The sequence below is a fragment of the Scylla paramamosain genome, chromosome 46, assembly GCF_035594125.1.
Source record: "Scylla paramamosain isolate STU-SP2022 chromosome 46, ASM3559412v1, whole genome shotgun sequence".
In the NCBI taxonomy this organism is placed as follows: domain Eukaryota; kingdom Metazoa; phylum Arthropoda; class Malacostraca; order Decapoda; family Portunidae; genus Scylla; species Scylla paramamosain.
In genome coordinates this window covers 4238358-4265099 of record NC_087196.1, presented here as the reverse complement: position 1 = coordinate 4265099, position 26742 = coordinate 4238358, and the positions used below count along the sequence as shown (strand labels likewise).

Sequence of the window (26742 nt, the reverse complement as noted above, 5' to 3'; positions counted from 1 at the left end):
AAAACAAGGCAAGTACAGGAGCAAACCGGTTCGAATCAGGACACTGAAGCATTGAAGCCGAGTCGAGACAAGAGGAGGTCAGGAGTGGCCTATGGCTGGCCGGCTGGCAGTGATGCAGGAGACGCTGTGAGGGAAGGTTGTACGTGTTGCTGCAGCTCAGGTAATGTGTTTAGTTCACCTGTGTTTTAATTAGTTGTGTGATGGAGTGCTTTAGGTTTGTGAAATTGTTTTATTGATTTCTTTAAAGTTGTGTTAATGACTTTCGAGTAATGAGTGCAGGCTTGTTAAGCACGATATTAGCTGACCTTTGTGTAGTTAATTGTGTTTACTGGCTGAATTGATACTAGAGGTTGTTATTTGCCTCGCTGGTTAGCTGTTGGTTTTGTTAGGCGCCGCTCACACCACGCCACGGTGGCTGCCACTACCACAGTCACCTCCCACAGCCTGCAGTGGAGCCTGTAGCGCGAGGCGCCGCGTGGCGCGGGCAGGTGATGCCGCCAGGTGACGCGTGCTTGCTTGCTGCGTGCTGTCGCCAACCCTTCCACACCGGGGTGACCGTGGCCGCCACGGTGGAGGCCAATGGTGATGGCGGCGTCGTGTGGAAGAAGGGACCTTGGCGGCTGGTAACGTTCCGGCGAGCTAACCACTTGTTAGCAATTGTTACGTAACGGTATTTGAAGTTAATGGTAAATGAAGTAACTGATTACGTACAGTATTGAAGACTTGTTCGTTGTTGGTGAGGTTAATTTGCTGTGATGGGTCAATCATTTGCTCAGTAATTAATGTGCGCTATAATTCCACAAGTGATGCAGTTATACGGGTTGCAATAATAACAACAACCACCACCACCACCACCTCGCTCTTCTGCCCCTCTCTTGTTCCTTGATTTTCTCTCTCCTCAGTCATCCCTCTCCATCTGTTCCCGGCTTGGCTGCTTACGCGCTCTTCCTGCTGCTCCTCCCACCGTTTCTACAAGGGACCGCTTGTGTGAAGAATGGGTGAGTAATAAGTTTGTTAGTGGTTGTTACTGTGCATATAGTTAGATTTTCATTCCCTTCCGATTTAGTGTGCTTGGAGAAAAGACTTGCAAGGAACTAACTTGGTACAGCTTGAATGACCTGATGTAATTTTTTTTTTTTTTTTTTAACCAGATTATCTTGACTAAATTATTTCTTGTGGTGTCATGCCGTGGGGGAATGACAGCCAGAATCCTATGCCGGTGCCGAGCCCAGATAAAAGATGAGGGTTGTCACGACAGGCCTAGCAAGCCGGTGACGTAAAAAAAAATAAATAAATAAAAAAAAATAAAAATGCTCGGGAAACTCAAGGACCAGCCTCTGAATCAGGACGGACCTGTCGTAGACGAAACGAGACGTTTATGGACCTCGGACGGTGCCAAAAATTAGCTGTGTAACTCTAAACATTGCTACCTACACAGATAAAGAAGAAGAAATCACTGAAATGATTGAGAAGAAAAACAGATATATTTGGTATAGCGGAGACGAGACATTTTGGAAAAGAAAGAGGAGAGGATCTCGGTGGTAGGTTTGTTCTGATGTACAGTGGAGTGGGGGCAGGAAGAAGGAAACATGGCGTAGCGATCATTGTATGACCAACACTCACCATGCATTCAAGAAGTAGAATTAATGAAAGGTTAATGTACTGTATTCTGAACATCAGGGGCAAGAAATACTTTTTATATCAGGTGTGCGCACCTCAACAAGGACACAATGATGAAGAAAAGAGTATATGGAGATACTGGAGGATAACATCAATCTGAATCCAGATAGTGTCACTGTTATCATGGGTGACTTTAATGGTAGAGTAGGACAGGATAGAAGAGGTATAAAGGATATCATTGGACGCTTTGGAGAAGTGAAAAACACAGGTGAAAATCTGATAGACTTGTGCTTGAGAAATAACATGAAGATTATGAATGGCTTTTTTAAACAAAGACGAACATCGTTATACAAGGTACAGATGGAATCAAGTAACTCACTAGTTCAACCAAAGGTCCACTATTGATTACATGCTGGCTATTCAAAGATGTGAAAGTCCTGCCAGGTGACTCGCTAAATTCAGATCAGATTTCTAATTGGGGACCTGAATATTAAGAAGGTTAAACCTAAACAAACATAAAAGAGAAAAGTCATCAAAGTTGTCACTAAAAGATGGCGAAACAAAGGATAAATATAGAGCAGCAGTAGACGAGAACGTTGACCGTAGAGGAGATGAAGACTGGCAAGCTCTGCAAGAAACGATCAAAGGTGTAGCTGAAGAGACATCAGGAACAAAAATGGTGGGAGGTAGTAAAAAAGGCACACCTTGGTGGACAGAGGAAGTGAAGTGTGTGGTCAAGGAAAAAGTGAAGACACGGAGAAAATGGTTAAGACTTTTATATAAAACACTGGACACAAGAATGGAGTATGTCATTGCAAGAAATAAGGCTGAAGGAGTGAAAAGAACAGCACAAAAAAAAAGTTTGCAAAAAGTTAGAGACGGTGGAACAAGATCTAAGAGGTGGATCTTCGGATTAGCAGAGTCCTATCGGAAGGACAAAAGCATTGTGTATAATATTAAAAGATGAAGGTAATGCGATCGTAGAACAGAACAAGATAAATGAAAAATAGCAAAGGTATTTTAAAAAGCTGCTGAATGCTGGAGGTGAAGACATCGGTGAAGGCATGGAGGACGAGGAGGTGGTGGTTGGTGTGACAAGAACAAGATAACGAAATAACAAGAGATGAGCAAGAAGAAGCCCTGAAGATGAAAGACGATAAAGCACCGGGATGTGATGCCTCGCCAGTCAAGTTGATTAAAGAGGGAAGTAACGTCCTGAAGCAGAAGATACTGAGAATATTCAATAAAGCCTGGAGAGAAGAAACCATACCACGAGACTGGGGGAAGACCATCATACTACCCATCTATGAAGGAAAAGGTGACCCAGGACACTGTGGCAATTAGAGGCATTTCTCTCATTAACCACATAGCTAAACTTATGAAAGAATTCTTGAAAAGCGAGGTAGAACAGTGATAGAGCCGCAGCTAGGAGAACAGCAGCATGGGTACAGGAAGGATAGAAGTACATCAGACCTTTTTTTTTTTTTTGAGAATGGTCATGGAGAAGTGGTGGGAGTTCAACAAAAAAATTATATTGTGCTTTCATAGACCTGACAAAAGCATTCGATTCTGTTCCAAGAAACAAACTTTGAAAATGTTTATTGGAGGAATATGGAATGAGGAAAAAACTGCAGAAAGCCCTAGAAAGCACGTATAAGCCGTGTTAGTGTGTTGTTAAGACTGGTTATAAGAAGGATGAGTGCTTTACAGGAGTAAAGCAAGGAAGTGTGTCATCTCCTTTACTATTCATAGCATGTATGGATTGCATCATAAAAAGGTATAAAGCGAAGAGTTGATGGAGATGTATTTGTGTATGCGGATGACGTAGCCTGCTGGAGTAATAACAGGCTGCAGTTGGAGAGATCAAAATTGTTGGAAAAGGTGCTTTGACGAGGCGGGGTTGAGCATCAATATACAAAAGACTGAAATCCTAACTGTAACAAGGGAAAATGAAGATATTGTAGAAATAGAAATTGAAAATGAGTATGTGAAAGAAGCAGTGTGTGTTAAATATCTGGGAAGTGTTTGCAAAAGATGGATACAAGAACAAAGAAGAGATAACTGAAAGAATATCAAAGTACAGTATGGGTGTTTGCGCCCTGTGTCCTATCCTAAAGGATAAACATTTTCCTAGAGGCAAAGAAAACTATATTTGCACCAGTCCTGGTACCAATTTTAATATATGCCTCAGAAAGTTGGACATTAACAACAAAAGACTGGAGCAGAATTCAATCGGCAGAAATGAGAACTCTGAGAGCAATAGTAAATAAAACATGAGATCGAATCAGAAATGTTGAAATAAGAGAAATGATTGGAGGAACGTCAGTTAAAAGCAAAATAGAAAAGGCACAGCTAAGATGGCCTGGACATGTGGAGAGAATGCATGAATAAAGAATTACAAAAAAGATGGAACTGGAAGCCAGAAGGTAGAAGATCTAGAGGGAGACCGAAGAGATGGAAGGACGGGAGACCGAAGAGATGGAAGGACGGATTGGAAGAAATCCTGGAGGCGAATGGGCTGGGGACGTTGGAGGAATTGAGGGAGGAAGAAAGCTTTGAGAGGACTAACTGGAGAAGTGAGTGCTGGCACGCCTGACAGGCTGAACACCTACCTAGGAGCAGGAGAAAGTGGTGGTGTCAAAGTAGTTCACCAGTTTTTTTCGGTTAAAGATCAACCCAATGCGTACATATAATAAACATTGGCTCTTTTTTTATAAACATTACAGATGCGAGGCGCCAGCGGAGGAACTAAATAATGGATGAGTAAGGACTTCAGTCTTGCCCCTTATTGATAGTCTTGAGAAGAGAGGCCCCAGCTGTTGCCGCGAAAACGAGGAAGGTGAACCCAGTGTTTTTTTCCCAATATTTTAAGTAAACGCGAAATAATGTATGTATGCAGGAATTAAATATAGAGAGATTTTGGCTTTTTTATATAAATATTTTACAGCTGTGAGCGTCAGCAAAGAACTAAACAACAGCCATAGATGAATTGGGAGACTCTGCGTGGTGTCGTTAGTCGTGCCTCCTTAATGTGCAGGAGAGACGCTCCAGCCGCTGCCACGAGATGGACCTAAAGTTTTCATAAGAGTTAGCGTCAGCCAGCAAGTGGACAAACCTATACGAAAAGAAACAAGTAGAGTAGAAAGAGAACATATCAAATAAATGTGACATAACCTACCTCGATAGATGTGTATGCTTTCATCATCCCCCCTACTACTGCCTGCTGAATCCTAACCCCTGTTTGGTCCTTCAACTTCTGAGGACGAGCTGCTTCTCTCTGTGGAGGCCAGGTATAGAGCGTTAGCGTGTCCCCCTCCTCCCTGGAGTAGTACTAGTGGATACAGCAGGGCCTGGCCGATCCCCCAGCAATCTCAACCTGTCCTGTGTCATGCCTCGCTCACTGCCGCTGCCTCCGCTCCCCCAAATTCTACACACACAATGAGCCCACAGTCCATGGCAGACTTGTGAATACTGAGACGAAGAACAAGCAGGATAAGACGCTAGGAGGTGACGGACCAAACTCTGATCCACGACGTTGCCACACACCACCAGTGTGAGGGAGGAATGGGACACACGTAAAACTTTAAAAAAACTTCAAAATAATTTTATTGTGACAGACGTCACTAGCATAGGAAAGTGACATGTCTAAACATCTATCTATATTGATAAACGGATGAAAAAAAAAGAAAAATGTCAGATAAAAACGATAAAGAAAAAAATAAAAATTTTGATTACATGACAACTAAGGGAACGACAGCAAATTAATCCGATTAGAGTAAAGCAAAAACAGTTTAAGGTGCCTAAATAGATGGAAACGTCACAGCATTCTCGCAAACAGCCAGACATCTTCCAGCATCACGCGGGTCTTTGCTTGCACGAGACTCACCGGTTGCCGCCCTGATGCGTCCCTGCTGTGCGTGACGCAGACACCTGCTGCTCGCCAGCACAGGACGGCTGGCATGGACAGCCTCGCCACGTCAGTGTGTCCACCCACTCTTCTCCCTCCTGCCGATATTATAACAATTATTCATTTAGTAATAATATTTGTCAGTTTCACATCCATTAGCAACGTAATGGATGTGAACTCACATATACCATTAGCAACACAGGCAACATGTTCTCAATTGGTGATCGGTAACAACCTCAAGCACTGTTCGATTTAAGTGCCGCGATATTAATTACTGCAACAGTTGATTGACCCATCACACCTAATTAACCTCACAACAACTAACAAGTTCTCAATACGTAATCAGTAAGTCCCTTCATTTACTGTTAACTTCAATTACCGTTATGTAACAATCGCTAACAAGCGATTAACTCACCGGAACGTTACCAGCCATGAAGACGTGTTCTTCCACACGACGACGCCGCCACCACTGGCTCCCACCATGGCGGTCACGTCACCTCGGTGTGGAAGGGTCATGTGCCGCCAATCAGCAAGCAAGCGCGCGTCGCCGTCACCGTCGGTCACCTGTCCACGCCGCGCGGTGCTTCGTGTGACAGGCTCCACTGCAGGCTGTGGGAGGTGACTACAGTAGTGGCGGCCACCGTGGCGTGGTGAGAGCGGCGCCTAACAAGGGAATTGTCTGTGACCACTAACACCTCCCAGACAGTAACTAGCGAGGCAGCAACTTGTTATACCAATTCAGCTTGGCCGCTAACCACCCAGGCGCAGGCAATGACAGCAGCGTTCATAACTACTCCTAACCATCACATAACTACACTGGCAATGACAATGGTTCATAACTACTCACCGCAGAATTGCACTGAACAGGCAAGTGAAGGCAACTCGGCTTGACCAGTGACCACCCAGGCAAGGCAGTGACAGAAGGCTTGCAACTGTTCTCAACCACCACAGCGTCACACTTCATCAGTGTCCATTACACCCACCACACTTAACGAGCTACAAGACTTCCATTACAATTCACAACTGTTTTCCTTTTCTAAGTAATTACCAACACTTATTAACTACCGTAACTGTTAACTATCACCTTTTTGAGTCAAATGAATTAACTATCAAGTAAAAGCAGACAACTACAATAGTAAACAGTTACCTGTACACAGAACAGCTTGTTACGACGTGCTTAATTAGCCAGCATTCATTGGCAGTAAAATATTAACACAACTTTGTCTAAACAGGACACCAAGGAACAACAACTACTTCATAAAACCAAAATTCTCCATCACACAACTAATTAACACACAGGTGAACCAGACAAATTACCTGAGCTGAAGCAACACGCACATCCTTCCCGCACAGCGTCTCCTTCACCACTGCCAGCCGGCCCACGACCGTCACGACGGGTGGCCCACGAGTATCGGTCTGGGTCTCGACTCTTCGATGAAGTCATGTTTTCATGGCGTGCTGTGAGCGAGGCTACACTTTTCAATTCGCCCACATACGCCACACAAAGCCATGCATGTTTCAGCACACGCCTATACGTGTCCATACAGTCATACATGCCATGCTTCAACAGACGCCCACACAAAGAAATTTTCCCTGTTCGATTCCAGCGCGAGTCCTGCAAACCCAAAAAATAACAAGATACAACACATACAAAACAGGAACAGCCTCACATCTCCCCATCACAATGCCTGGACACTTCCTGCCTCTGGTAATGACCGTAACCTTACCTGTGGCAAGCGAGGAGAGCGGTGAGGTTCCCCGACCCGCCCACTGAAACACTGCGCCCGCATCCCCCATCACACATACACGCACACATACTCGTACACATTCCAGTCACTTCTACCTACACATCTTACTCTCCCATCTCACCAAACCCATTGGCATACACCCCCCACAACACACACACACACCTTCCTGTCAGCATGACTCGTCTTCCACACCCTTCTTACTGACACTCAACTTCACAGTAGCACCCGGGCAGGACAGGGCAAGGAACCAAGGAGACACCACACCGACCACTCCCGGGACAAGACTCACTCTGCCTCGCCCTCGCCCCTTGCTTGCGCCGAATACAATGGTTCACAAGGGTTCATACTCATGACTGAAACACTCCCACTGATACGTCACGTCTTGATACACCACTGACTTCCGTGACACAGCGTGACATCCTCCTCTTCCTCTTCCGTATATCCAAAGCTACACACACACACACACACACACACATCTTTAAACTAAAAATGAGGGAAGAGAAAGAAACAAGACAATATGTCACTTTATTACAAAACTCTACACGATTTATGGAAAGGAGGATGAGGAAGAGGAGGAGGAGGAGGAAGAGGAGGAGGAGGAGGAAGAGGAAGAGGAAGAGGAAGAGAAGGGAGGGAGGGAGGGACACTACAAGACATAGAAACAATTACCAACATAAATAATAAAAATAATAATAATAATAATAATAATTATAAGACCAAAAAAAATGTTAATAAGATGGAATGTCTAAACAGGAAGGAGTGGAGATATTCTTCCTCTTCCTCCTCCTCTTCACAAAAAAGAAATCAACTTTTATAAAAATCATATTAAAAATCTTATTTTTTTGTTTAAGTTCCGAGACAGTCTGGCGTGTAGTAGTAGTAGTAGTAGTAGTAGTAGTAGTAGTAGTAGTAGTAGTAGTAGTAGTAGTAGTAGTAGTAGTAGTAGTAGTAGTAGTAGCAGTAGTTGTAGTAGTAGTAGTAGTAGTACTAGTAGTAGTGGTAGTAGTAGTAGAGCAAGAACAAGATAGAAAAAGATGATGATAAAGAAAATAAACTAGTAGTAGTAAAGTAGTAATATCAGCCAGAGAGCCCCTCACTCATTCACAGTAAGTCAACACATCATTGGGAAGGAAGGAAGGAAGGAAGGAAGGGGATCTTGGTACAAAACATGTATTACTATAACCACTAATCTCTATCTAATGGTACAAGAACAGTATTTGTGCCCAGCTTGTTAACCTCACTTGAACTTTTTTTATGGATCGAACTGTTTTCTTCTCTCTCTCTCTCTCTCTCTCTGCTATTCTTAAACATTTCAGCTGATTTTTTTTCTCAGATTTTCGATTCTTAAACACATTTTTTCTAATGTTATTCTCTCTCTCTCTCTCTCTCTCTCTCTCTCTCTCTCTCTCTCTCTCTCTCTCTCTCTCTCTCTCTCTCTCATTTCTCTTTTCCTTTACATTCACAAAACATTGGATTTAATCTTACATCTAACTCCTTCACTCCTCCATTACAATTACAAACAGGATCTAACACACACACACACACACACACACACACACACACACACACACACACACACACACACACACACACACACACACACACACACACACACACACTTCAATAACTAAAATAAATATACAACACAAATGCATAACTTTCTTGTTTGTCATCTTAATCAGTACAAATTTAAGTAAAAACTAGGAAACTCATTATTTTTTTCTTTTCTTTGTTCAACTTCAGATTTTTTTTTTATCATTATTACTTATTATTATTATTATCATTATCATATTGTTATTATTATTATTACCTTTTTTTTATTTAACCACCTTTCTGTTCCTTATCTTCTTCCATCTATCTATTTAACTGAGATTTCTAAAGACTTTTTCATTTTCTTATCTTCCTCCTTTCTTGTGCCTTTCCCTTCTATCTTCACCAAGTAATCATCTTCTTCCTCCTCTATTTTCCTATCCACCTCCTTTTTCACCTTTTTATCAACTTATCCACCATCAAAAACCTTTCCTATCCATCTCCTTTCCACCTTTCACCATCTCAAGCTTTCAATCCACCTACTCTGCCTTCTTCTTGCGCCTCCCCCTGCCGTCCTGTGCCCCAGCTGTCCTCTTGCCAGACTTGATGTACATACTGCGAGGTCTCCCCTTCTTCCTCTCTGCTCTCTCTTTCTCCTCCAGTTCTTGGTTCTCTCTCTCGATCAGCGTGATGAGAGTGTTGCAGCGTCTCTGTAGTTCCAAGGCTGTCCTGCTCTTGATGAACCAGTCAAAGCGGAACTGTGGTGCTGACCTGTTGGTGGTGAGATGGGTTTGTGGTGAAGTAAGGTTAAGTTAAGTGGTGTGTGTGTGTGGAGGAGAGGATAAGGTGAGGTGTGGTGTGTGAGGGATAAAATAAGGTGAAGCAGTGTGTATTTTAACGACCAAAGCACAATTTAACCCAAAAAACACACTCAACAAGCCAAACCAAACACAGACTCACCTCACAGCAGCTCTCAGTTCCTCGTAGACATTCTCCTTGTCAAAGCCGAGTTTGTGAAGCATGCAGACCAGAAACCTGTCCTCCTCCTCTGTATAATTCTTTCCCTTGTTGGTTCCATAGGAGATTCGCAGCTGGTGGAAAGGAGCTCTGTATCTTGCCATCTGTGGGAGAGAAGTGGTAAGGATGAGTGGCAAGGACAGGGAAGGAGTGAGAGAGTGTCTGGGGTAGGTATTGAGAGTGTCTGGGGTAGGTATTGTAAAAAGAGAAGTGTTTAGGGAAGGAATATGCTGTAAAATGGATTATCAGTGAGAGAGAGAGAGGTGGTAGGGATGAGTGACGAGGGCAGAGAGGATGGCTAGGAGTGTCTGGATAGGTGACAAGGATAGGGAAGAACTGAGGAAGTGTCTGGGGTAGGTATTGTAAAAAGAGAAGTGTTTTGGGAAGGAATATGCTGTAAAATGAACTGTTGTCTGTGAAAGCTGGTAAGGATGAATAGTAGAGGCTGGGGGGGGGGCCTCCTCTCTTCTAACACCTGTCAGTCTCCACACAAGCACCTCTCTCTCTCCTCTTACCTTATCTTCTCATCCTTTCCCTCACCTCTATCTAGTCTCTTCTCTCTCATCCTCCTCTATTCCTCTCCTTATCTCCATCTAGTTGCTCTTTTCTCCTTACTTACATCTCTCCATCTAATCAATCTCTAGCATCTGTCAACCTCCACACAGCCACTTCACACCCACCTTAGCATCCAGAGCCTTCTTGATGGACGCACGTCGCTGAATCTTGGCCTCTCCTCTCTCGATCTGTGCCAGGATGCGGTCACAGTCTTGCAGCTCCGAACAGCGCTCCCAGAAGACTGCAGAGTACTCCATCACCTCCTCTGGGGTCTTGCCTTCCACCTCCTGTTATAGTGGGAAATTTCAGTGAGGTGGAGTTGTGTGTGTGTGTGTGTGTGTGTGTGTGTGTGTGTGTGTGTGTGTGTGTGTGTGTGTGTGTGTGTGTGTGTGTGTGTGTGTGTGTGTGTGTGTGTGTGTGTGTGTGTGTGTGTTTTTTCTTGCGTGTTCTTTCTTTCACTTTCTCTTAATAGATAAAAATGACAAGGACACACACACACAAACACACACTCTCTCTCTCTCTTTCTCTCACCCATCTTCACCTCAACACACACACACACACACACACACTCTTCCCCTCTCACCTCAGCAACATTTTTCAATACCATCACTGTAACAACCCTCTCTCACCCTATCCCTTCCCCTCTCCCTCTCTCTCTCTCACCTTGGCAATATTCTCTATATCATCACGGCCATACTTCTCATTAGCCTTGATGAACTGGTTAAAGTCTCTCTTGCTCCAGTTTAAAAATCCTTGAGTTAGCAGTTGATCTCTTTCCTCCATCTCCTCCTCCGTCACTGGTTCTGCTTCATCGATCTTCTGCTGCTCCTCCCGCTGAATCCTTGCGGCCTCACCCATGTACTCAGGGTTCTTCGGCACCTGTTTGGGGTGTTGGGTTAGGTTAGGGCTGGTTTGGGCATGTGTTCGTTTAGTTGGGTTTTGTTAAGCTAGTTTTAGTTGTGTTAGTGCTGGAAAGAAGTTTAGGTACATGCTTGGGGTATGTTAGGTTAGCTTCTGGTTGTGTTGTGTGATGTTGTGTTGCATGAAACTCAAGGAGGTAATGCATAAAAATTGGAAAAATAAAAATTTAGGACTCACGCAAAACTTGAACAACATAAAACTCAGAGAGGTACTGTAGTAATATTAATCAAATGAGATAATTAGACATAACCTTAGCAATGTAATCTCTCCACACACACACACACACACACACACACACACACACACCTTGTAAGCGACAGTCTTGCGGTAGTAATATATTTCCTTGTCCAGCAGCTCAAACAGTCTGGGCGGGAAGAACTGGAAGTCCTGAACAACCGGCTGCTTCGGGGGCCGGGGAGCCTGAGGGAGGGACGGGAGGAGGATCACATCAGGAGAGAACAGAACAGGAGCAAAATAATAAAAAGAGGAACAAGAGTGGAATAAAACAATAAAACAAGAAATAAACTAAGCAAGAGAAACAAGACAAGTGGAACAAAAACAACAAGAGGAACAAAACAATGATACAGGATATGAAAGTTACTATTTACAAGTTACATTCCTTGAAAATTACTTGCAAACATAAATAAACCAGACTTTTAATCGTTTCTTTCATTTTTTACTTGTTGGTGTTAATCTGGATTTAGAAACAAGTCTAAAGAATTAAATACACCCAAAACACAGCCACCTACACCCAAAAAACACCTGATTACACCTAAAAATACTGCCAAAACACCAAAAACACACATACCCTGGGGCACCTTGGCTTCAGACACCCTTTAAATCAAGTTTCTTTCATTTTTTACTAGTTAGTGTCAATCTGAATTTAGGAACAAGTCTAAAGAATGAAATACACCCAAAACACAGCCACCTACACCCAGAAAACACCTAAAACACCCAGTTACACCTAAAAATACCCCAAAAACACTAAAAGCACATACCTTGGGCGCCTTGGGTTCGGACACACGCAGGGCCTCTCTGAAGTAAGCATCCACAGCATAATTCGCCTTGCGTTCTCTCTTAGGTGGCTCAATCCACATACCCACTATTGCCTTCTGCTTATTTCTGTAGTCCTCTCCCTCGAACTGGTACACAGAGTTGGTGGGGACGTCTAGGGTGAACTGACGCAGGGAAGACTCTCCAAGGGCCTCTAGTTTCTTGTTGAGCTCCTCTGTCTGTTACGAGAAATGATAGATTAGTTTTTCCTATTCCTCTTCTCACACACAAGTCTCAAGGATGGAAAATCAACAAAATCAGAGAGGAAAAGAGCCTCATAATCACATCTCTTCAGTAAAACAAGTCCGAAAACAGAAAATAAGGTTAGGAATAGAAAAATATTAAAGGACAACATTTTCAGTGACGGGAGGCAGTGAAGAAGGAAAGAAAGGACAGAAAACAAAGATGACAGGTGTGATGACATTCCTTGTTTGTTTATTTGTTTGTTCTGTTTGTTGGTTAAGTATGCATTAACAAACACAAACACAGAGACACACACCCTCTCCTCTCCTCGGCCGATAATAGCATCAATGTCCTCATCAGTAAATTCATCGTCCTTCCCCTTGAAAACCTCATTGGCGCCGTGTCTGATCATTGCCAGCATCTCGTCCTTAGCCAGCGCATTTGTCTTGTTGTCCATCAGCCGGCCTGGGGAGAACACAGGGGGATTGAGCGCATTGTGAGGGAGTCTGAGTGTGTTTGGGTGTGTTTGGATAGTGTTTGGATCTGTTAGGAAGTGTTTGGGTGTGTCTGGCTGTGTTTGGTTGTGTTTGGCTGTGTTTGGTTGTGTTTAGCTGTGTGAGAGTGTGACAGTATGTTGTGAAGGTTTTAAATTGTGTTTGGGTGTGTTGTAAAGGTGTCTTGGATGGGATTGGGATGTGTTATGAAAATGAGAAATGTGTTTGCATGTGCTATGAAAGGGTTAGGTGTTATATAAATCTGTTGAGGAGTGTTAAGAGGATATTTGAAGTGTATGAGTGTGTTGGAAAGGTGTTTAAAGTATTGTAGAGTGCCAAAGTTTGTTATTAAGCTGTTAAAAGTGTTGTAGGAAGTCTAGGCATGACATAAGAAATTAATATACTTGATAAAACAATAATAAATCCATACTGGGAAACAAAATCATCTCTCTCTCTCTCTCTCTCTCTCTCTCTCTCTCTCTCTCTCTCTCTCTCTCTCTCTCTCTCTCTCTCTCTCACCTTGCTGAATGACCATCTTGTCCAGCCTGAGCTTCACCTCAGCTCGCTCCACCAGCTTCTCCTCCATCGAGTTCTCCTGGATGAACCGGAACACTTTGACTTGCTTCTTCTGGCCAATGCGGTGAGCTCTGTCCATCGCCTGCGGGAGGAAATGAGGGTCTCTTATTCTTCTTTAGGTTAGGTTAGAGAAAATTATTGTTTTAAGTTTATGTTAGGTTAGGCTAAAAAAATGTTTGTCTCCTTTTTTGTTTGGGTTACGTTAAGTTAGAGAAAATTGTCTCTTTCTTGTTTGAGTTGAGGGAACACAAAAAAATTATGCGTTTTCTTTAGGTTATGTTAAAGATTTGTTTTTCTTCAGAACAGCAAGGAAGACTTAAGTAGAAAACAATAATACTTAAGTTTTACAGACATAGAAAAGAAAAAGGGCACTATTTAAATTCCCTCTCTCTCTCTCTCTTTCTCTCTTACCTGCAGATCCATTTGGGGGTTCCAGTCAGAGTCGAACAGGATGACAATATCAGCGGTGGCCAAATTGATACCCAGACCACCAGCACGCGTTGACAACATAAACAGGAATTTCTCTCTGGTGGGGAAGAAAATGAGTCAAGGGAGCACTGACCTCATTACAAACATCCCCTGGAAAAATAATGAAAGATGGTGATACGAGATAGGTAAGTAGAAATGTGAAGAATGCGTACGCACACACACACACACACACACACAGAAAAACACCTCTAAAAACAAACAAACAAACAAACATACAAACACAATACTTACCCTGTATCACACAAGACCAGATTCAAACAAACATACACCCAAACACACAAATAGACCCAACCAAACTTACAACTCCTTAAAAATCAAATAAAACTCCTTCATCTTGCACTCAAACCCCAAATGACCCCAGTAAACGACCCCAAACTTACGAGTCCGGGTGATTATACTCGTCGATCTGCCTCTGCCTATCCTCGTGAGCTGTCTGGCCATCAATCCTGCAGTAGGAGTATTTGCGCCACACACAGTAGTCCTCAAGAATGTCCAGCATGCGTGTCATCTGGGAGAAGAGGAGGACCCGGGACCCCATCTCTTGCAGTTTTGGGAGCAGTTTGTCTAGCACTATCATCTTGCCTGAGTTGCTGACCTGTGGTGGTGATGGTGGTGGTGGTTAGATGGTGATGTTGGTGGTGAAATTGTAGATGTTTTTTTAGTAGTAGTAGTTGTAGTTGTTGTTTTTGTAGTAGTAGTAATAGTAGTTGTAGTCTTTCTTTCCTTCCTTACTTTCAACATCTATCTCTTCTTTCTATCCTTATCCTCAATCTCTATCTAGATATCTCTTCATTCCTACCTTGCCTCACTCAGTTCATCCCTCCTCCTCTTCATAACCTCAATTTCCCTTTCTCTCTCCTCTCAATCTACCTTTCCATCAACTCTACTCTCTCTCTCTCTCTCTCTCTCTCTCTCTCTCTCTCTCTCTCTCTCTCTCTCTCTCTCTCTCTCTCTCAACCCTCCTTTCAATACTAAACCTCTCTCACTCTCTCTACCTCTATGACTCACCAAATGATAATCAGTGGTGTAGGGTGGGCCAGGCTCAGCACCATCAAACAGGTAGGGGTGGTTGCAGCATTTCCGCAGCTGCATTAAAATATTTTGCAGCCTCATCTTCTCTGTTCTCCCAGCACCGTTTACAACATCGATATCCTTCATCAGAATCTTGGTGTACCTGTGATCGAGAGGTGCAGGGTGAGCTGTGTGTGTGTGTGTGTGTGTGTGTGTTTGTGTGGTAGAAGGTAATATAGAGTAAGGTAATGAGTAGATATTTTTAAAGGGGTAAGATGTCTGCCTCAGCTCTGTACAGTGGGGGCAGGCAAGTGTTGTGTGAATGAAAGTGAAAATTGTCTTATCTTGGCTACCTATCTTCTTGCCAGGCACAGCCTTGGGGTATGTATGTATGTATGTAAATGTTAATGTAAGGTTAGGTATTGCTGTGGTTTGGTGTAGCTGATAAAGTGAGGCAAAGTAAAACAGCTATTGTAAAGTAAGAGTTAGGTGAGGTATGGGGTTAATCTATGAAAGGAAGGTGGAAAGTGGCTAGGATACAATTAGATATAGCTGTGGAGTTTGGTGTGGAGTAGGTATGGAGTAAGACAGTAAAGCAAGTATGATAAAATAAGGTAGGAAGGATTAATTGTACAGTACAGCTTATGCCACAATTGTTAAGTCCCCTGTACCTAAACTTAAAGACTTCCATCAGCCCTTTTAACCCACATCTCTCTAGGGAACACAAACAACATACAATCATGAACATAACCAACCTACCAGTCTCTTTGCATTTTGGATAACTGGATGTACACTTTGGTTTCCTTCTTGGGCAGCAGTCTCTTCTCCACGTCAGACTTGAGGCGGCGCAGCAAGAAGGGCCTTAGTACAGCATGCAGGCGCTCCACCAGGCTTGAGTCGCCCAGGCAGCTGTTTGTGTTGAACCACGAGTCAAAGTCCTGTGAGGGAGAGAAGGAGTGAGTGTGTGAAATGTTGATGGATTGGCTGACTGACTGACTGATGGACTGACTGGTTGACTGACTAAAAGATGGGCTGACTGACTGACTGACTGACTGACTGACTGACTGACTGAATGAATGAATGAACGACTAACTGACTGACTGACTGACTGACTGAATGAATGAATGAATGAATGAACGACTGACTGAGTGACTGACTGACTGACTGACTGAAGGAAAGAGAGGAGAAAAAGATGGATGGAAGAAAGGAGAAAGAAAAAGGATGAAAATAAAGGAATAAAGAAGAAAAACAAGGAAAAGGAAGGAATAAACAAAAACAAACACACACTAAATACAAGGAGAGGGGAAGAACAAAGCAATGAAACAAGACGAACACAAAAACACATACAGAGACAGAGAAAAATAGAGCAGAAAACAAACTAACATCACCTCCTTCTCAAACACACACAAACATCCCTCTCTCTTCCACACACACACACACACACACACACACACACACACACAAATATTACCCCTCTCTCTCTCTCTCTCTCTCTCTCTCACACACACACAAACACCATCTCTCTCACACATTCATAAACATTACCTCTCCCTCTCTCTCTCTCCCACAAACACACAGTCCCTCCTATCTCTCTCTCTATCTTACCTCAGAGGAGCTAAACACTTCAGGAAGCAGGAAGTTCAGTAAAGACCACAGTTCATGTAAGTTGTTCTGCAGTGGGGTTCCTGTCAGTAGCAGCCGGTTGGTGGTGCGAAATTCTCTCACAATCTCTGACAGTTTGCTCTTCTCGTTCTTGATCCTGTGGGCTTCGTCAATCACCATGTACCTGGGGAGTGTAGGGAGGGTAGTGGTGGTGGTGGTGGTGGTGAGAAGGTGATGCATGCAAAGTTCTCTGGGTCAGTAATCAGGATGGAAAAAATAATGATGGTGCTTCTGTGTGATGTGGTGTGTGTGTGTGAGTGTGTGTGTGTGTGTGTGTGTGTGTGTGTGTGTGTGTGTGTGTGTGTGTGTGTGTGTGTGTGTGTGTGTGTGTGTGTGTGTGTGTGTGTGTGTATTTGGTTGTTTTAAATAGTGAATATCAAACAATTTAACACAAAAGAAATAAATAAAAAACACAACAATTAGACACAAAACAAATAAAATCAGAAAAAACTGACAAAAAAAAAATCAAATAAATAAATAAATAAATAAATAAATAAATAAATAAATACAAGACAAAAAAATCTCACCTCCAATTGAACTTTTTAAACACTGACTTCTCCCTAATACACATTTCATACGAGGTGATGCAGACGTCCCACTCTCCCGGCATCATGACCTCTCGGATGAATGTTGACTGTGGGAGAGAGACACAACATAGGTAAGTGTGTGGGAGGAAGGATGGAGGGGAGAGAGAAAGAGAATGAGTGAGGGAGAGAGAAAGAGTGAGAGATGTGTGTGTGTGTGTGTGTGTGTGTGTGTGTGTGTGTGTGTGTGTGTGTGTGTGTGTGTGTGTGTGTGTGTGTGTGTGTGTGTGTGTGTGTGTGTGTGTGTGTGTGTGTGTGTGTGTGTGTGTGTGTGTGTGTGTGTGTGTGTGTGTGTGTGTGTGTGTGTGTGTGTGTGTGTGTGTGTGTGAGGAATGATGGAAGAGAGAGAGAGAGAGAGTGAGAGAGAAAGAATTAAAGACAGTAAGTGTAAGAATGAGATAGAGAAGAAAAAAATGAGAGAAGGATTGGAAGGAACAAGACAAGAGGACAAGTTAAGAAGATGCAAAGGAAATTAAAGATGAAAGGAGGAAAGAAGTATTAGAAGAGGAAAAGAGATGATGAAATGAAAGGAGGTAGGAATATAAAGGAAAATAAAAGTTGTGGGGAAAAATGAAAAGGAAGGAGTTGAAAATATATAAAGAAACTGAGCAAAATAAAAGAAAGAATTGGAATAGTAGTAGTAGTAGTAGTAGTAGTAGTAGTAGTAGTAGTAGTAGTAGTAGTAGTAGTAGTAGTAGTAGTAGTAGTAGTAGTTTACTGACACATATATACACAAATTTAATATACACAAATTTAATATAAGTCAAAGCAATCTAATTATCTTTAAAACAAACAAATATATAAACACACAAAAATACAGAATGGCTAGTCTCAAACAAAACATAAAAAAAAATATATACAAAACCACTTTCCCTCCCCCCTCATGACCTCCCAACGACCCAACCTGACCCCACCCGACCTCTCCCAACCCCTCCCAACCCCATCTCCTGCAGACTGACCCTAGTTTCCTGGTCACCAATGAGGCACACACAGCGCAGAGAAGGGCACCATCTCTTGACCTCGTTCTCCCAGTTCCTCAGGGTCGACTTGGGCACAATTACCATGTGGGGTCCCGGAATATTGCGGAAATGCTTCATGTACCTGTTGTGGGGTGATGGGATCGGTAAGTGATGGGTTTAGTGATGGGGTTTGGGGAGGTAAGGTGTCTGATTGTGTCTTGTGAGGTGGGGTTGTGTGAAGAGATGGGATGGTAAAGAATGTGATTTGATTGAGTTTAGTGATGGGGAAGAAAAGAAGAGACAGTTTTAAAGGATTTGGTTTGTTGTGCATGTGATAGAGTAGAGGGATGAGGGGACACACACACACACACACACACACACACACACACACACACACACACACACACACACACACACACAGGATCTAGTCTATAATCTACCCTATATATTAAAAATGAATGAAAAAACATAAAATTGTCTAAATTGATATTCTCTCTTTCACGGACTGAAAAAAAAATGGTGCTTTCACACAAACACTGAAAAAAAGAAAACAAAAAAGAAAAAATGAAATAAATACAACTCTCTCCCCTCTCTCACTCACTCACATACACACATACACACACACACAGAATGAAAAAAAAGAAAAAGAAAAATTAGTGCATTCTCTCACACAAACACACAAACACAGAAAAAATAAAAAACAAGAAAAATAAAACCAAACCCTCTCTATATCTCTCACTCACTCACCCAAGCAGTGAGATAGTCTGCAGAGTCTTTCCGAGGCCCATCTCGTCTGCTAGTATTCCGTTGATGCCATTCTCGTAAAGGTCGATCATCCAGTTTAAGCCCCTGATCTGGTAGTCCCTCATTTCCCCATTCACCACATAGCTGGGACTTTCCTCAAACCGAGTGATGATTTTTGAGGACTTGTTAGACTCTGCCAGCAGCTCCTCGTCCTCCTCCTGCTCTGTCATCCGGTGGCGGTGACTGTTGGGTTAAGTTAGGTTAGGTTTGGTTGGGTTTGGTTGGGTTTGGTTGGGTTCAGTTGGGGTGAAGGAAAGGAAGGCTTGATGAGGTATGATGAGATGTGGCTGTTTTGGGCTGAGTTGCATTGGGTTGTGTTGCATTGGGTTGGGTTGGGTTGGGTTGGGTTGGGCTGGGTTGGGCTGGATTGGATTGGATTGGACTGGATTGGATTGGATTGGATTGGATTGGATTGGGTTGGGTTGGGTTGGTTTGGGTTAAGTTTGACTTGATGGGGTTATGTTTGTTTTGGTTTGGGTAGGTTAGGTTAGGACAGGACAGGTCAGGTTAGGATAGATCTGGTTTGGATAGGATAGGATAGGATAGGTGACATCAACTAAGATTACCATACTGAAATAGCAACTATTATTTAACTAGAACCTTACATAACCCTCTCTCTCTCACTCACACACACACACACACACACACACACACACACACACACACACACACACACACACACACACACAGACACACACTTAAGACAACATAACACCACACTAACACACTTCCACTACAACAAACACTCAATATTCACCTTTATCATCCAGGAAAAGATAAACTTACAATATTATTATCACCACCGGCACTACTTCACTTACCCTCTTTAGTTAATGCATTACAGAAGCTCTCAAAAGACAAGCAGAGAACAAAGTTAGTGCAGATACAACCCAAAACATGCTGGGGCTTTACATATGAATAGTTAAGTTTAAATGCATGTGAAAATAGACTTTGAATGTGGGTATAAATGAACTAAATAAGTGAATTATCTATGTATGCCTTTAAATAACCTAAGTATGCCAAACTGTGTATTCTCAAATCATAGACAACTGAAATACACACAGGCATCTCCCCGTACAAGTATTGAGGATAAAATAGAGAAAAAAAATCAAAACTGTCTCGGAAATAAATACAACAACAACAGCAATAATAATAATAGTAGTGAACAGAAAACGTAAAATCTTTTCAGGGGTGTCTCTCTCATTCTTCAGTCCCTCTCTACACTACTTCCTTACACCACCACTACTAAACCTTTATTCCATGCAACACCAGAGGGCAGCACCACCAGGAGGAGAAGGAAGAGGAGGAGAAAACAGAGGGAAAGAACAAACAATAGGAGCAGGGTAGATAAAAAGGAAACAGATGAGGGAAGAAAGGAAGAAAAGAACAGAATGATAAAAGGAAAAGGAGGAGGAGGAGGAGGAGGAGGAGGAGGAGGAGGAGGAGGAGGAGGAGGAGGAGGAGGAGGAGGAGGAGGAGGAGGAGGAGGAGGAGGAAAAAACATATGAAGAAAAAAAGAAGAAGGAAAGTTTGGAAGATAGGAAAAGGAGGAGTAAAAAAAGAAAAGCTAAATAATCTATAGGAAAGAGGAGGAAGAAAAAGGAGAGGGATAAAAAATACATGAAAAGATAAATAAAAACAGTGAAAGAGTAAAAAAAAAATGAACAAAAAGAAAAAAGCCAGAAAAGTTTAAAGAAGAGAAAGAAAGATAGACAGACAGACAGACAGACAGACAGACAGACAGACAGACAGACAGACAGACAGACAGACAGAGAGAGAGAGAGAGAGAGAGAGAGAGAGAGAGAGAGAGAGAGAGAGAGAGAGAGAGAGAGAGAGAGAGAGAGAGAGAGAGAGAGAGAGAGAGAGGAGAGAGAGAGAGAGAGAGAGAGAGAGAGAGAGAGAGAGAGTCACAGAGAGAGAGAAGAAAATTGAGAGTATAAAAAAAAGTAAACAAAAACGAACAAACTGACTTACTCTGCTGCCGATGTTGCAATTTTCTTCACCCGTCTAGAAAGAGAAAGAGCAAGGAACAATTTATAAAAACGGATCACTTCTTCCAGCTGAGCCAATAGAGAGAGAGAGAGCACTGCACCTCACTCAACACACTCCACACTTCCTTCCTTGAGTCCTGTCTTCTGAAATGCTCTGCTCTTCCACCCTGACTATTTTTCAAGGCCACAGAGATGATTACCTGGGTTCTCAAGAGTGTTTCTCCTGTTCATAATTAGAAATGTTGTTAATCTGTCACTAGAACTGTAAAAACTCCCTTAAAAATCCATGTCACTTCAATTAGAGCCTTCTGAAAGCAGGAAGACATGTTTTTTAGAGTGTTTCTCTTGTTCATAATGTAGAAATGTTGTTAATCTATCACTAGAACCATAAAAACACCCTTAAAAGCCTGTGTTCTCTCAACTAGAGCCTTTTGAAAGTATATAAGCATGTTTTATAGGGTATTTCTCCTGTTCATAATGTAGAAATGTTGTTAATCTGTCACTAGAACCGTAAAAACTCCCTTAAAAATCCCTGTCATTTTAATTAGAGCATTTTGAAAGTAGTGGAGGTGCAGTGCAGAAGTTTCAGAATATGGTTTTAAATTGTCACTGCTAATACAATATCTCTTTGCTGTTGTTATTTGTTCAATGGGAAGACACACACAAACACACACATATATGCACACATACATATATACACATAAACACACTAGTCTGAACATGTTTCTTTCACTTCCAACCTTTCTCCTGACCAAGCAATGTACAAAAGTCTCTTCTCTTTTCACCTTCCTGTTTCTTTAATTCCAAAATCTTCCTCCGAATGAAAATAAAAACAAAAATAAGAACAAATTTTATCCTGTTTCTTTAAAGTCGGTACCAAAAAATACATAATTCCCGCCATTGTCAAATAAATAAATAAAATATATGGTATGTTTAGCCATACATCTTCAAACCAAACCTTCACACACCTGCACTGCTTTAGAGGCCACAGCACACCTGCATTAGTAACACACCTGCAGTTAGTAGTAGTAGTAGCAGCAGCAGTAGTAGTAATAGTTATAGTAATGCTTATAATGCTGTTAATGCCACACACACCCACGCGCACACACACACACACACACACACACACACACGAATTAGTTGGGTTAGTACATATACAGAATAGTGAGGTATGCAGGTATACAGAGCAATGCATCACATACATATTAATATACAATGTACCTTACCATTAAGACAAGTATACTGCCCTTGAAAACCATAAAATATCCCTAATATCCCTAAATAACTGAGAACATCCCTAAATTAAGCAAAAGCACCCTGACTTCCCTAAAAACATGCCTATATTCTGTAATGAAATCCTTAAAAACATCCCTAATATCTGAAGGTGTCTTGCCCCTAAAACTCACATCTACCCTTAAACAGCACACTAATACCCTAAACACATCCCTAAACCCTAAAAAAAAAAAACACAAAACAAATTAACCCTAAAAACACCAAAAAACTGTATTTTCACTCCCAGATACTGAAAATATCCCTAAAACAGTCTAAAACCAAGATATTCACCCTTAAATCACCATGAAATGCCCAGAATTACCTAATATACCCTAAAACCTCAATATTCACCCCTAAAACATAAAAAAATACCTAAAAACACTGAAATTTACCCCAAAAACATGCTAAAACACTGATATTTGCCCAAACACACCCAAATAACGATAAATAATCCCAAAAAACACAATATCCACACACACCCACACCTTCTCCCTCTCCCTCAGACACTCACTCTCCCAGCAGCGACGGCTTTTTGTTCTCCACCTTCTTGGGGCGACCTGGCTTGCATTTCAGGGGTGAGGAGGGGGTTTTGTCTCTTGCCCCTATCATGAAGTGGGAGAAAATTTCAGTCTGTTTCAGCAGGTAGTCGAAACGCTTGGCTCGGTCACTCTCCATCTTGTTCTCATACTCCCCTCCCCCGGCCTTGCTTGACGATGTCTCTCCAGAAGATGACTCGTTCTGTGGGTGTGTGGGAGGGTGAGTTGGTGGTGGTGGTGGTGGTGGTGGTGGTGGTGGTGGTTGAGGGGATGATTAAGGAAAGATGATTTGGGTTTTGTTGAGGAGAGGTCAAGAAATAAACGAGCTGGAGGAAAATTGAGAGAGAGAGAGAGAGAGAGAGAGAGAGAGAGAGAGAGAGAGAGAGAGAGAGAGAGAGAGAGAGAGAGAGAGAGAGAGAGAGCCTAATATTACTCAAACCTAGCTAAACAACATTTAACCTAACCTAACAGTATGACGTAACCTTACCTAACCAAACCGGCCCCCTAAACTAATATTATCCACTCCCAAACAAACAAAAAACAAGGAAAAACACGCCAAAACCACCATTAAACTCCAAATAAACAAGAAAAACACAAACATAACAAAACCATGCAAGATTCACCCTTAAGTCACCACACCAAATCTTTTCCCGCGTATTCACATACTTCTTATTTCTCCTCCCTCGCCATATTTACGCCTCCCTCCCCCATTTTTGACTTACAGAATTTTCCCCGACCTCCATGGGCTCCACTGGATCTTCGTTGTCCGACATTTAGGCGAGTTTTTGACACTAAATGAGGGAAAATATTAGACAGGACGCCGCCTGAACCTCGCCCGGCACCACAACAAAGGAGTCAAGCGAAGATCTTTGTTATTGTTTGTGTATTTTATTTATTATTTGTTTTTTGTTTGTTATTGTTTATGCTTATTGTTTGTTGTATTTTTCTTGTCTTTTTTATGTGCTTTGTACAGGTTTTGTATCTGCTTTTTTTTAAATAAATCTTTTTGGCTTTTCATTTGACTTAAGTCCTGATGAAAGGCGGGTTTAAAGGGAGCAATGTTTCCCTCCCAGCTGGTTCTTTGACTCAAATCCTGATGAAAGGCGAGTTTACACAGGACAATTTCTCCTCCCGGCTAGCTCCAGAAACCTGGAACTGTCGGCAGGTTTTAGCCGAAAGCATTAACACGGTAGAGAGCAGCCGCTGGCCCGTTGCATCAAAACATAACAATGAAGACAGTCCTCCGACGACGAGCACCCTGGCTGCTGTGGCAAGGATTTGGCTGTGCCTGAAAAAGCAAAAAAAAAGAAACAGTTGTGGACTAGATTCTGGCTAGCGAGAAGGAATACAAATAGTGTTTATTGAAAACTAGCGTAGCATTGTTGGGCGGCACCGTATGGCGTTACCAAAGAACGGCACCGTATGGCGGCACCAAAGGGCGCCACCGTAGGGCGTCATCAAAGAACGGTACCATAGGGCGGCACCAAGGGGCAGCACTGTAGGGCGGCACCGTAGGGCGTCACCAAAGAGCAGCACCGTCGGGCGTCACCAAAGGGCAGCACCGTAGGGCGTCACCAAAGAGCAGCACTGTCGGGCGTCACCAAAGGGCAGCACCGTAGGGCGGCACCGTAGGGCGTCACCAAAGGGCAGCACCGTAGGGTGGCACCGTCGGGCGTCACCAATGGGCAGCACCGTAGGGCGGCACCGTAGGGCGTCACCAAAGAACGGTACCATAGGGCGGCACCAAAGGTCAGCACTGTAGGAAGGCACCGTAAGGCGTCACCAAAGAGCAGCACCGTCGGGCGTCAGCAAAGATCAGCACCGTAGTGCGGCACCGTAGGGCGTCACCAAAGGGCAGCACCGTAGGGCGTCACCAAAGGGCAGCACTGTAGGGTGACACCGTAGGGCGTCACCAAAGGGCAGCACCGTCGGGCGTCAGCAAAGATCAGCACCGTAGTGCGGCACCGTAGGGCGTCACCAAAGGGCAACACCGTAGGGTGGCACCGTAGGGCGTCACCAAAGGGCAGCACCGTAGGACGGCACTGTAGGGCATCACCAAAGAACGGCACCGTAGGGCGTCACCAAAGGGCAGCACCGTAGGGCGTCACCAAAGGGCAGCACCGTAGGGTGACACCGTAGGGCGTCACCAAAGGGCAGCACCGTAGGACGGCACTGTAGGGCGTCACCAAAGAACGGCACCGTAGGGCGGCACCAAGGGACAGCACTGTAGGGCGGCACCGTAGGGCGTCACCAAAGGGCAGCACCGTAAGGGCGGCACCGTAGGGCGTCACCAAAGAACGGCACCGTAGGGCGGCACCAAAGGGCAGCACCGTAGGGCGTCACTAAAGGGCAGCACCGTAGGACGGCACTGTAGGACGTCATCAAAAAACGGCACCGTAGGGCGTCACCAAAGGGCAGCAATGTAGGGCAGCACCGCAGGGTGTCACCAAAGGGCAGCACCGTAAGGGCGGCATCGTAGGGCGTCACCAAAGGGCAGCACCGTAAGGGCGGCACCGTAGGGCGTCACCAAAAGGCAGCACCGTAGGGCGTCACCAAAGAACGGCACCGTAGGGCGTCACCAAAGGGCAGCACCTTAGGGCGTCACCAAAGGGCAGCACCGTAAGGGCGGCACCGTAGGGCGTCACCAAAGAGCAGCACCGTAGGGCGTCACCAAAGGGCAGCACCGTAGGGTGGCACCGTAGGGCGTCACCAAAGGGCAGCACCGTAAGGGCGGCACCGTAGGGCGTCACCAAAGGGCGGCACCGTAGGGTGTCACCAAAGGGCAGCACCGTAAGGGCGGCACCGTAGGGCGTCACCGAAGGGCAGCACCGTAGGGTGTCACCAAAGAACGGCACCGTAGGGCGTCACCAAAGGGCGGCACCGTAGGGTGTCACCAAAGAACGGCACCGTAGGGCGTCACCAAAGGGCAGCACCTTAGGGCGTCACCAAAGGGCAGCACCGTAAGGGCGGCACCGTAGGGCGACACCAAAGAGCAGCACCGTAGGGCGTCACCAAAGGGCAGCACCGTAGGGTGGCACCGTAGGGCGTCACCAAAGGGCAGCATCGTAGGGTGTCACCAAAGAACAGCACCGTAGGGCGTCACCAAAGGGCAGCACCTTAGGGCGACACCAAAGAGCAGCACCGTAGGGCGGCACCGTAGGGCGTCAGCAAAGGGCAGCACCGTAGGGCGTCAGCAAAGGGCAGCACCGTAGGGTGGCACCGTAGGGCGTCACCAAAGGGCGGCACCGTAGGGCGTCACCAAAGGACAGCACCGTAGGGCGTCACCAAAGGGCAGCACCGTAGGGCGGCACCGTAAGGCGTAGTAGTAGTAGCAGTAATAGTAAACGACTCCCCCAGGGCTTCCTCAGCTGACCATGTAAACAAAACAATTCCGCGTCTATTTTCCAAACAGTAATCTTCACAATGCGCAACGAGACAACCGTGAATCGCGCTGAGCTGCCACCCAACACAAACATTAGGTAATAGCACGCACTTTATAATGTTCTCCCCCTTTCCTGTGTCTTATAGCAATGTGGAGCTGCTGCGTCTGTGATTAGCTAGTGATGTTCCATTATGACAGAGGAAGACAGACAGACACAGACAGACGGACAGATAGATAAATAGATAGATAGGTAAACATACACAGATAGACAGACAGACAGACAGACAGATAGATAAATAGATAGGTAAACATACAGACAGACAGACAGATAAATAGATAGACACACAGATAAATAGACAGACACACAGATAGATAGACAGACAGACAGATAGACAGACAGACAGATACGCTGAGAAAAAGACTCACAGATAGACAGATAGATAGATCG

General features: G+C 43.9%; 1 protein-coding gene and 2 long non-coding RNA genes across 11 annotated transcripts; 1 reads left to right on the top strand and 2 right to left on the bottom strand.

Annotated features, from left to right (window-relative positions):
• Positions 1-46: 46 nt before the first annotated feature.
• LOC135094658 (uncharacterized) lies at positions 47-4803 on the top strand. Of its 4 annotated transcripts, none has more exons than XR_010263894.1 (5): positions 47-160; positions 444-686; positions 903-998; positions 4347-4459; positions 4568-4803. It is a non-coding gene; the product is annotated as an uncharacterized LOC135094658 (long non-coding RNA). The 4 variants fall into 4 exon arrangements; XR_010263896.1 differs by having other exon boundaries at positions 73-160; positions 431-686; XR_010263895.1 differs by having other exon boundaries at positions 87-160; positions 374-686.
• LOC135094659 (uncharacterized) lies at positions 4569-7596 on the bottom strand. 5 transcript variants are annotated; one of them, XR_010263901.1, is made up of 7 exons: positions 7438-7596; positions 6845-7142; positions 6375-6523; positions 5943-6136; positions 5507-5625; positions 4799-4897; positions 4574-4690 (listed from the first exon to the last, which is right to left on the bottom strand). It is a non-coding gene; the product is annotated as an uncharacterized LOC135094659 (long non-coding RNA). The 5 variants fall into 5 exon arrangements; XR_010263902.1 differs by having other exon boundaries at positions 6375-6459; positions 7438-7589; XR_010263898.1 differs by lacking the exon at positions 6375-6523 and having other exon boundaries at positions 7438-7588.
• A 1047-nt stretch (positions 7597-8643) lies between these two features.
• Positions 8644-23792, bottom strand: LOC135094599 (chromatin-remodeling complex ATPase chain Iswi-like). Of its 2 annotated transcripts, XM_063994839.1 has the most exons (19): positions 23635-23792; positions 22888-23114; positions 21088-21120; positions 19057-19296; positions 18310-18451; positions 17294-17400; positions 16710-16890; positions 15864-16042; positions 15102-15267; positions 14474-14688; positions 14016-14130; positions 13548-13686; positions 12851-12999; positions 12297-12530; positions 11605-11718; positions 11041-11256; positions 10503-10664; positions 9766-9926; positions 8644-9576 (listed from the first exon to the last, which is right to left on the bottom strand). In XM_063994839.1, exons 1-19 carry the CDS (start codon positions 23683-23685, stop codon positions 9345-9347), a joined length of 3063 nt encoding a protein of 1020 aa, XP_063850909.1. In that variant the 5' UTR covers positions 23686-23792; the 3' UTR covers positions 8644-9344. The 2 variants fall into 2 exon arrangements, with proteins under 2 accessions (XP_063850909.1, XP_063850910.1); XM_063994840.1 differs by lacking the exon at positions 21088-21120.
• Between the last annotated feature and the right edge of the window lie 2950 nt (positions 23793-26742).